Source organism: Rutilus rutilus, assembly GCF_951802725.1.
Source record: "Rutilus rutilus genome assembly, chromosome: 7".
NCBI classification, from domain to species: domain Eukaryota; kingdom Metazoa; phylum Chordata; class Actinopteri; order Cypriniformes; family Leuciscidae; genus Rutilus; species Rutilus rutilus.
Genome location: NC_140221.1, coordinates 817,617 through 830,000, shown reverse-complemented (window position 1 = coordinate 830,000; position 12,384 = coordinate 817,617). Strand labels below are relative to the sequence as shown.

Below are 12,384 nucleotides of genomic sequence, written 5' to 3'. Positions count from 1 at the left end.
TGCATCCGTTCATCATAAAAGTGCATCTGTCCATCATAAAAGTGAATCCGTTCATCATAAAAGTGCATCTGTCCATGATAAAAGTGCATCTGTCCATCATAAAAGTGCATCTATCCATCATAAAAGTGCATCTATCCATGATAAAAGTGCATCTGTCCATCATAAAAGTGCATCTATCCATCATAAAAGTGCATCCGTTCATCATAAAAGTGCATCTGTCCATCATAAAAGTGCATCTATCCATCATAAAAGTGCATCCGTTCATCATAAAAGTGCATCTATCATCATAAAAGTGCATCCGTTCATCATAAAAGTGCATCCGTTCATCATAAAAGTGCATCTATCCATCATAAAAGTGCATCTGTCCATCATAAAAGTGCATCCGTTCATCATAAAAGTGCATCCGTTCATCATAAAAGTGCATCTTTTCATGATAAAAGTGCATCTATCCATCATAAAAGTGCATCCGTTCATCATAAAAGTGCATCCGTTCATCATAAAAGTGCATCTTTTCATGATAAAAGTGCATCTATCCATCATAAAAGTGCATCTGTCCATCATAAAAGTGCATCTGTCCATCATAAAAGTGCATCTGTCCATCATAAAAGTGCATCTGTCCATCATAAAAGTGCATCTGTCCATCATAAAAGTGCATCCGTTCATCATAAAAGTGCATCCGTTCATCATAAAAGTGCATCTTTTCATGATAAAAGTGCATCTATCCATCATAAAAGTGCATCCGTTCATCATAAAAGTGCATCCGTTCATCATAAAAGTGCATCTTTTCATGATAAAAGTGCATCTATCCATCATAAAAGTGCATCTGTCCATCATAAAAGTGCATCTGTCCATCATAAAAGTGCATCCGTTCATCATAAAAGTGCATCCGTTCATCATAAAAGTGCATCTTTTCATGATAAAAGTGCATCTATCCATCATAAAAGTGCATCCGTTCATCATAAAAGTGCATCCGTTCATCATAAAAGTGCATCTTTTCATGATAAAAGTGCATCTGTCCATCATAAAAGTGCATCTGTCCATCATAAAAGTGCATCCGTTCATCATAAAAGTGCATCCGTTCATCATAAAAGTGCATCTTTTCATGATAAAAGTGCATCTATCCATCATAAAAGTGCATCCGTTCATCATAAAAGTGCATCCGTTCATCATAAAAGTGCATCTATTCATGATAAAAGTGCATCCGTTTATCATAAAAGTGCATCTGTCCATCATAAAAGTGCATCTATCCATCATAAAAGTGCATCTGTCCATCATAAAAGTGCATCTATCCATGATAAAAGTGCATCTGTCATCATAAAAGTGCATCTATCCATCATAAAAGTGCATCCGTTCATCATAAAAGTGCATCTATTCATGATAAAAGTGCATCCGTTCATCATAAAAGTGCATCTATTCATGATAAAAGTGCATCTATCCATCATAAAAGTGCATCTATTCATGATAAAAGTGCATCTATCCATCATAAAAGTGCATCTATTCATGATAAAAGTGCATCTATCCATGACAAAAGTGCATCTATTCATGATAAGTGCATCTATCCATCATAAAAGTGCATCTATCCATCATAAAAGTGCATCTGTCCATCATAAAAGTGCATCTGTCATCATAAAAGTGCATCTATCCATCATAAAAGTGCATCCGTTCATCATAAAAGTGCATCTATTCATGATAAAAGTGCATCCGTTCATCATAAAAGTGCATCTATTCATGATAAAAGTGCATCTATCCATCATAAAAGTGCATCTATTCATGATAAAAGTGCATCTATCCATGATAAAAGTGCATCCGTTCATCATAAAAGTGCATCCGTTCATCATAAAAGTGCATCTATTCATGATAAAAGTGCATCTATCCATGATAAAAGTGCATCCGTTCATCATAAAAGTGCATCCGTTCATCATAAAAGTGCATCTATCCATGATAAAAGTGCATCCGTTCATCATAAAAGTGCATCCGTTCATCATAAAAGTGCATCTATTCATGATAAAAGTGCATCTATCCATCATAAAAATGCATCCGTTCATCATAAAAGTGCATCTGTCCATGATAAAAGTGCATCTATCCATCATAAAAGTGCATCTATCCATGATAAAAGTGCATCTGTCCATGATAAAAGTGCATCTATCCATCATAAAGTGCATCTATCCATCATAAAAGTGCATCTATTCATGATAAAAGTGCATCTATCCATCATAAAAATGCATCCGTTCATCATAAAAGTGCATCTGTCCATGATAAAAGTGCATCTATTCATGATAAAAGTGCATCTATCCATCATAAAGTGCATCCATCATAAAGTGCATCTATCCATCATAAAAATGCATCCGTTCATCATAAAAGTGCATCTTTTCATGATAAAAGTGCATCTATCCATCATAAAAGTGCATCTGTCCATCATAAAAGTGCATCTGTCCATCATAAAAGTGCATCCGTTCATCATAAAAGTGCATCCGTTCATCATAAAAGTGCATCTTTTCATGATAAAAGTGCATCTATCCATCATAAAAGTGCATCCGTTCATCATAAAAGTGCATCCGTTCATCATAAAAGTGCATCTTTTCATGATAAAAGTGCATCTGTCCATCATAAAAGTGCATCTGTCCATCATAAAAGTGCATCCGTTCATCATAAAAGTGCATCCGTTCATCATAAAAGTGCATCTTTTCATGATAAAAGTGCATCTATCCATCATAAAAGTGCATCCGTTCATCATAAAAGTGCATCCGTTCATCATAAAAGTGCATCTATTCATGATAAAAGTGCATCCGTTTATCATAAAAGTGCATCTGTCCATCATAAAAGTGCATCTATCCATCATAAAAGTGCATCTATTCATGATAAAAGTGCATCTATCCATCATAAAAGTGCATCCATTCATCATAAAAGTGCATCTGTCCATGATAAAAGTGCATCTATCCATGACAAAAGTGCATCTATTCATGATAAGTGCATCTATCCATCATAAAAGTGCATCTGTCCATCATAAAAGTGCATCTGTCCATGATAAAAGTGCATCTATCCATGATAAAAGTGCATCTGTCATCATAAAAGTGCATCTATCCATCATAAAAGTGCATCCGTTCATCATAAAAGTGCATCTATTCATGATAAAAGTGCATCCGTTCATCATAAAAGTGCATCTATTCATGATAAAAGTGCATCTATCCATCATAAAAGTGCATCTATTCATGATAAAAGTGCATCTATCCATGATAAAAGTGCATCCGTTCATCATAAAAGTGCATCCGTTCATCATAAAAGTGCATCTATTCATGATAAAAGTGCATCTATCCATGATAAAAGTGCATCCGTTCATCATAAAAGTGCATCCGTTCATCATAAAAGTGCATCTATCCATGATAAAAGTGCATCCGTTCATCATAAAAGTGCATCCGTTCATCATAAAAGTGCATCTATTCATGATAAAAGTGCATCTATCCATCATAAAAATGCATCCGTTCATCATAAAAGTGCATCTGTCCATGATAAAAGTGCATCTATCCATCATAAAAGTGCATCTATCCATGATAAAAGTGCATCTGTCCATGATAAAAGTGCATCTATCCATCATAAAGTGCATCTATCCATCATAAAAGTGCATCTATTCATGATAAAAGTGCATCTATCCATCATAAAAATGCATCCGTTCATCATAAAAGTGCATCTGTCCATGATAAAAGTGCATCTATTCATGATAAAAGTGCATCTATCCATCATAAAGTGCATCCATCATAAAGTGCATCTATCCATCATAAAAATGCATCCGTTCATCATAAAAGTGCATCTGTCCATCATAAAGTGCTCCACAGGCTCCGGGGGTTAATAAAGGCCTTCTGAAGAGAAGTGATGCATTTGTGTAAAAAAATATTCATATTTAACACATTACAAAGTAAAATAACCAGCTTCCGGCCAAACGAACATACGGATTCCACTTAAGTGTAAAGCAAAACTTGCGCAACTCATGACGTCAGAAGTAGCGTAGTGCGTCATGGCGTTGTGTAAATATCAGCGATACGTTGCATTACTCGCATAAGTTGCGCTTTAGACTTAAGTCGAATCTGGATGTTCGTTTTGCCAGAAGCTGGTTATTTTACTTTATAACGTGTTAAATATGAATATATTATAAAGCTTGGAAGAGCCAGGACATTGTTTAATATAACTCTGATTGTGTTCATCTGAAAGAAGAATGTCATATACACCTAGGATGAGTTGAGGGAGAGTAAATCATGGGCTTATTTTCATTTTTGGGTGAACTATCCCTTAAAATATTACTGACTCTAAAGGCCCTGATATACTTCAAGAGGAACTGACGAACGAATTGGTGCGATGATGTCATCAGGCCAGTTTGTTTCTGGAGTTTGAACTGTTTGTTAACTAAAACTAAACATTTCTGTTCATTGAAATCAAGCTAAAATAACAAAAAATATAAATATTAGTTGAAAAACTTAAAGTAAATGAAAATTAGAAAATATAAACTGAAACAAGTTTAAAGTGAAGCACTTATTATTAACACAATTATTAACTGGAAATAAATAAAAACTAAACCTGAAAATAAATAAACCTAAATAATAATATATAATATATATAATAAAAAACCCTGAATAAAACCACAAAGCCCACATAGCGAAATTACTAAAAACGTTAACATGAAAGCGAAAAATATAAAATATTTTTTTTTCTTTTAAAATATTCCAGTCCACCTCTAGTCAATAATTGTAAATCTCATCTTTGATCACCAAAATGACATATTTAAACGTTTCTGCCTTAAGATATCTTGAATGTAACTCGACACCCTTGCCTCATTTAGTATACGTGGTTGTATGAATATGCAAATGAGCTGAGTGAGTGAGTGGAGGCGGGGCTCATTTGCATATTCATAGAACCGCGCATACTAAATGAGGCAAGGGTGTCGAGTTACATTCAAGATATTTTAAGGCACGAAGACATTATTTTTCAAGGAAAAAACTTTTAAATATGTCATTTTGGTGATCAAAGATGAGTTTTAAGGGATACAATTATTGACTACAGTGGGACTTTAAGAATTTATATATTTATCTATATTTATCTATATTATATGGATGTCCTATTCGTATTGAGAGGAAAGCGCAACACACAGGCCTATCTAACCCTATCTAAATGTGGATGTCATCAGGAACCCTAAACGAAGAACGTTGAGTATATCGTGGCCTTAATACGAACACTAAAGCGCTACATTGTTTCAGCATCATCACGGTATGTAAACATGTTACATTTAAAAAATCCTTAGTTTTTCACTGGAACATTCTCAAGGTCAAGAAGGTCACATGACCGGACTCACCGCACGTTCTCATTGGGAGCTATTCCCAACTTTCTGATGGCAGAGCATTCGTGCTTGTGTTCTTCCCACGCGGCGCGCTGACACGTGCGATCGCAATAGTGTGCGAACTTACACTGAGCGCAGCGGTGAGGGTTCGGCTGCCGGCGGAAACAGCTGTGACACACCTGCCGAGAGAGACTGACACACACACACACACACACACACACACACCTGCGTTACACTGCAGCTTCCCCATCCCAAACACAGCTCTCATAACACCGTTAAGACTCTTCATTACAGCGACGCAATGTGACGCGCTCATGCTAACTGGGTGTTTATTAGGGCCCTGGAATCCAGTCATAAAATGGAATTCACTGTATAACGTGGAATGTCACGTAATTTGTATTAAATGTTTATAAATGTAAAATTTTTATGAATTCAATTGATTAGACATCCTTTTTTTATTATTTAAAGGTGACAAATTATGGCCCTTTTCACAAGATGTAATATAAATCTATGGTGTCTCCAGAATGTGTGTGAAATTTCAGCTCAAAATATCAGATCATTTATTACAGCTTGTCAAATTTGTCCCTTTTTGTGTCTGAGCAAAAACCTGCCGTTTTTGTGTGTGTCCCTTTAAATGCAAATGAGCTTTAGCTCCGCCTCTGTTCAGAAGAGGGCGGAGTCTTTACATGAGCTTCAGAAACTCCGGCAATAACAGAACAGGCCAATCTCACTCATCCAGAATCCCAGAATAACCAGTAGCGAGTGCAGCCTTACGGAGAGACTCAGGAAGAGTTTCTGAATGTTAGTGGAGACATTTCTGTAGTTGTTGTGGAGTTACATTGATCATCTCATCATCATGTTGAACTTCTCCACAAGTGTCCACAGTTCCTGAGGTCTTTATAAGACAGCGGTGACATGTTCTGGTCAATAGTGTTCAGTGCTCGCAAAATAATATAGAATTCATAAACAACTGGAAAAGTTTTTGGGGCAGACCTGACCTGTTGAGAAGAGATGGTGCTGCTCTTCTCTCTAGTAATATGGCACATAGTCTTAGAGCTCAAACATGACAATCTGGGCCTCAGGTCAGGACTGGCTAAACCGACCGTCTGCTAGCGGCCTCGCGTCACCAAGGTCAGATAAATCCCATCACATAGAGCCTCTTTCACCTAGATATCAGCATATAGAGACTGTGTCTGTTCCCCGAATTAGGACATACAAAAAACTCCCAAACCCATCTAAGGGTTAAAATGTAATTGATGTTCAACAAATAAAAAACAGATATTATACAAATGAGCAAATAATAAAGCTCGGGTTGCTGAATATTAGATCCCTTACTTTAAAAGCACTTATTGTTAATGATATGATTACAGACTATAACCTAGATGTGCTGTGTTTGACAGAAACCTGGCTAAAACCAGACGATTACATTACTTTAAATGAGTCCACCCCGCAAGATTACAGTTATAAACATGAACCTCGTCTGAAAGGCAAAGGGGGTGGTGTTGCTGTAATTTATAGTAATATTTTCAGAATTACTGAGAATTATAGATTCAAATATAATTCTTTTGAAGTGTTGGTGCTTAATACAGCAATATATAGTGTAAATGATAAATCACGTTTGAGATGTGTGCTGGCTACTGTATACAGGCCACCAGGGCACCATACAGACTTTATCAGAGAATTTGCTGACTTTCTATCAGAGTTAGTATTGGCTGCAGATACAGTCATAATTGTTGGTGATTTTAATATACATATAGATAATGAAAAAGATGCATTGGGATTGGCATTTAAAGATATTCTGAACTCAATTGGAGTTAGACAACACGTGTCAGGACCTACTCATCGTCGTAATCATACTCTAGATCTAATATTATCACACGGAATAGATGTTGATGCCGTTGAAATTCTGCAGCAGAGCGATGACATCTCAGATCATTATCTAGTCTCGTGTAAACTTCATTTAGCCAAGGCTGCAAAGCCGACTCCGTGTTTCAAATATGTTAGACCTATCACTTCTGCTACTAAAGATTGCTTTATTAATAATCTTCCTGATCAGTTTCATCATCTCAGCATCCCGGATAGCTTAGAAGAACTAGATATTGCGACAGAAACTTTTAACTCTCTCTTTTCCAGCACTTTAGACACAGTTGCTCCGTTGCGCTTAAAGAAGATTAAAGAAAAGTCCAACACCGTGGTACAGCGAGCACACTCGGGCCCTTAAGAGAGCAGCCAGAGAGATGGAGCAACTGGAAGAAAACAAAACTAGAGGTATTTTGCATTTCATGGAAAGAGAGCTCGATTGCTTACAGAGAGGCTTTAAAAGCTGCTAGATCTGCTTATTTTTCAACCCTATTAGAAGAAAATAAACATAATCCTAGGCATTTATTTGAAACAGTGGCTAAACTAACGAAAAAGAAAGCTTCAACCCCAGAAGTTTCCAAGCAGCACAGCAGTAATGACTTTATGAACTTCTTCACTTATAAGATTGATAATATCAGGGAGAAGATTATAACTATGCAACCGTCTACTACAGTATCGCATCAGGCAGTGCATTGTAGTCTCCCTGAGGAAAAATTCGATTCATTCATTGCTATAGGAGAGGAAGAATTTACTAAACTCGTTAAATCATCTAAATCGACAACATGTATGTTAGACCCGATACCGACTAAGCTACTGAAAGAGATGCTTCCAGAGGTCATAGATCCTCTTCTTAATATCATTAATTCATCTTTGTCTCTAGGATACGTACCGAAAAACTTTAAGCTGGCTATGATTAAACCACTTGTTAAAAAACCGCAACTTGTTCGTACAGAATTAGTCAATTACAGGCCGATCTCGAATCTACCTTTTCTGTCAAAGACACTAGAAAAGGCAGTATCCTCACAACTGTGTTCCTTTCTTGAAAGAAATGATATCTGGAGGATTTTCAGTCCGGATTCAGACCGTACCATAGTACCGAAACAGCTCTCGTTAGAGTAACAAATGATCTGCTCTTATCATCCGATCGTGGTTGTATCTCGCTATTAGTGTTACTCGATCTTAGTGCTGCGTTTCATACTATCGACCACAACATTCTTTTAAATAGACTCGAAAATGATGTTGGCATTAGTGGAATTGCACTAGCATGGTTTAAATCATACTTATCTGACCGTTATCAGTTTGTAGCAGTAAATGAAGAGATGTCTCATCGATCACAAGTTCAGTATGGCGTACCACAAGGCTCAGTACTAGGACCGCTGCTGTTCACTCTGTACATGCTACCCTCACACACACACACACACACACACACACACACACACACACACACACTCACACACACACACACACACACACACACACACACACACACACACACACTCACACACACACACACACACACACACACACACACACACACACACACACACACACACACACACACACACACACACACTCACACACACACACACACACACACACACACACACACACACACACACACACTCACACTCACACACACACACACACACACACACACACTCACACACACACACACACACACACACACACACACACACACACACACACACTCACACACACACACACACACACACACTCACACACTCACACACACACACACACACACACACACACACACACACACACTCACACACACACACACACACACACACACACACACACACACACACACACACACACTCACACACACACACACACACACACACACACACACACACACACACACACACACACACTCACACTCACACACACACACACACACACACACACTCACACACACACACACACACACACACACACACACACACACACACACACACACACTCACACACACACACACACACACACACTCACACACTCACACACACACACACACACACACACACACACACACACACACACACACACACACACACACACACACACACACTCTGTACATGCTACCCTTGGGAGATATCATTAGGAAACATGGCATGCTGATGATACTCAGCTCTATATTTCTTCACACTCTGATGAAACTTACCAATTCACAAAATTAACGGAATGCACAGCTGATATAAAAAACTGGATGACAAGCAATTTCCTACAACTTAATCCTGAAAAAACTGAGATTCTAATTATTGGACAAAAAACGTCCAATCTGACTTCTGACCTGTAACGCTGCCTGGATCATAATCATACACTGTTCGCTCGTTGGCCAGAGGAGAGCTGAGAGACTGAGTCCGGGTTCACCCAAGGTTTGTTTCTCCATTCTGTCACTGATGGAGTTTTGGTCCCTTGCCACTGTCGCCTTGGCTTTTGGCTTGCTTAGTTGGGGACATTTCATATTCAACAATAGCGCTATATAAATAAAGGTGACTTGACTTGGCTCGTCTGTGCTCAACCACAGAACAGTTTCAGGCTTTGCTGGATCTTTATCATTGCATTAGAACTGGTCTCTGTCGCCTCTTGTCGTGTGTGTAAACGTGCAGATTAAGGGCCGGTAATATTATAATAAGATCCTCTTCATACATCAGAAGGAGAGCAAAATCTGATCGGCTTATTTTTTGACATGCTTGCAGAGAAAGGCTCACCAGAACACAGTTACTGGGTTTCACTTTACACGTTCTGGGTTGCTAGAAGCACCGGGGACCCGATTATAGCACTTACACACGGGAAAAGTCAGATTTTCATGAAATGTCCCCTTTAAAGTTTTTCATAGGGCCCTAAAAATTTCATTTTCATAATTTTTTGTATAAAATTGTTGTCAGATTGTATGTGTTTTACGATTTGAATTAACTAAACGCTTTTTGATTATTAAAATTTAATTCACCTATTAAAAGTCCAGAAAAATTAAGGAGGAAATTCAGTCATAAAAGTAACATTTTCAATATAATGCAGAATGTCACGTAATTTGTATCATTGTAAAAAATAAAAAAAAAGTTCAGTTGTTAAAGCTTTATGAATTCAATTGATTTGACATGTTTTTTTGATTATTACAATGTAATTAAACCATTAAAATGGAACCAGAAAAATGAAGACAGAAAACACGGAAACTAGGGAAAAATAAAATTCATAGGGTTCAACTTTTCATTCAAATGGTTCAACTTTTAAATAGTTTTCAATTAAATAATAAATAAACAAACATATAATTAATAAGTCCAGAAAAAAAAAAACTTAGCCAAGTTTAGTTTTTTGTTAAAACTCTAGACTTTTTAAGGAGGTGAAACTGTGATGGTGTCACATGAGAGTGGGATCTCTCCCATGAAAACGACAAGTCAATGTTCTCCAGGGGAAAAACACAGAATGTGCAACTAACAGGCTCCGAGGGTTCGCATTCCCAAAGCAATATTTAATGGAAAGCCACAGCGATAAGGAGAAACATCTCGACTGAAAAATCACTGGTTTAAACCATCAGCCGGCAAACATCTACACCCTGACTGCAGGAACACATGCATTTATGGGATAAAATCATAAAAGATGAATATGCCATGAGTTATTACAGAATCTCCGAGGTCAGCAGGTCAGAATCCACAACAGTCTTCCGAAGTAAACCGTTCCCGGTTGAATCCCGATCTCACCTGTCGAACACGGTTAAACCCCACCTGTTAATCTCACCTGTCGAACACGACGGCGGCGAAGCTAGCCTCAGCGAACACCACCTCTCCGGCTGAAAGCTGCTTTGTGACCCGGAGCCCACGGCCTTTCTCTCCGGCTGCAAACACTTCCACGGGATCCATGTTCTCCACAGTCATGACCACACACACACACACACACACTGCCTGTGTTCCCAGCGCTTCTCTTCCCTTCCAGCCACTCCGGCTCGGCTAAAAATAGAGGAGAGTTACAGTTACTGTTAGAGTATTTCTGTCCATCAGCTGCGTGTGCTCATCACACCAAACATGAGCTGACATCAGCAGACGAATAAATCATCTTTATCTGCATCCATATGATCTTTCAATAAGGGTCATTTACATTTCATGTTCTTTTGGGTCAATTTTTTGGGTTATTTTTTCAGTGTTCGAGTAGTTTTTGTGTTACCCAGATCCTGGGTCAGACGTAACAACCCAGTGTTTGTGTAGTTTTTGTGTTACCCAGATCCTGGGTCAGACGTAACAACCCAGTGTTTGTGTAGTTTTTGTGTTACCCAGATCCTGGGTCAGACGTAACAACCCAGTGTTTGTGTAGTTTTTGTGTTACCCAGATCCTGGGTCAGACGTAACAACCCAGTGTTTGTGTAGTTTTTGTGTCACCCAGATCCTGGGTCAGACGTAACAACCCAGTGTTTGTGTAGTTTTTGTGTAACCCAGATCCTGGGTCAGACGTAACAACCCAGTGTTTGTGTAGTTTTTGTGTCACCCAGATCCTGGGTCAGACGTAACAACCCAGTGTTTGTGTAGTTTTTGTGTTACCCAGATCCTGGGTCAGACGTAACAACCCAGTGTTTGTGTAGTTTTTGTGTTACCCAGATCCTGGGTCAGACGTAACAACCCAGTGTTTGTGTAGTTTTTGTGTTACCCAGATCCTGGGTCAGACGTAACAACCCAGTGTTTGTGTAGTTTTTGTGTTACCCAGATCCTGGGTCAGACGTAACAACCCAGTGTTTGTGTAGTTTTTGTGTTACCCAGATCCTGGGTCAGACGTAACAACCCAGTGTTTGTGTAGTTTTTGTGTTACACAGATCCTGGGTCAGACGTAACAACCCAGTGTTTGTGTAGTTTTTGTGTTACCCAGATCCTGGGTCAGACGTAACAACCCAGTGTTTGTGCAGTTTTTGTGTCACCCAGATCCTGGGTCAGACGTAACAACCCAGTGTTTGTGCAGTTTTTGTGTTACCCAGATCCTGGGTCAGACGTAACAACCCAGTGTTTGTGTAGTTTTTGTGTCACCCAGATCCTGGGTCAGACGTAACAACCCAGTGTTTGTGCAGTTTTTGTGTAACCCAGATGCTGGGTCAGACGTAACAACCCAGTGTTTGTGCAGTTTTTGTGTTACCCAGATCCTGGGTCAGACGTAACAACCCAGTGTTTGTGTAGTTTTTGTGTTACCCAGATCCTGGGTCA

General features: G+C 38.6%; 1 protein-coding gene across 2 annotated transcripts in view; it reads right to left on the bottom strand.

Moving 5' to 3' along the window:
• The window catches only part of smyd1a (SET and MYND domain containing 1a), a 25,396-nt gene extending 14,193 nt beyond the window's left edge, over positions 1–11,203 (bottom strand). Inside the window, exons 1-2 of one of the 2 annotated variants that reach the window (XM_084415168.1) lie at positions 10,940–11,203; positions 5,339–5,515 (exon numbers count right to left, since the gene is read on the bottom strand). In XM_084415168.1, the coding sequence (XP_084271294.1) occupies positions 5,339–5,515; positions 10,940–11,076 (314 nt within the window). In that variant the 5' untranslated portion in view covers positions 11,077–11,203. The remainder of the gene's footprint in view (positions 1–5,338; positions 5,516–10,939) is intronic. The other variant, XM_084415169.1, reaches the window with a different exon arrangement.
• Between the last annotated feature and the right edge of the window lie 1,181 nt (positions 11,204–12,384).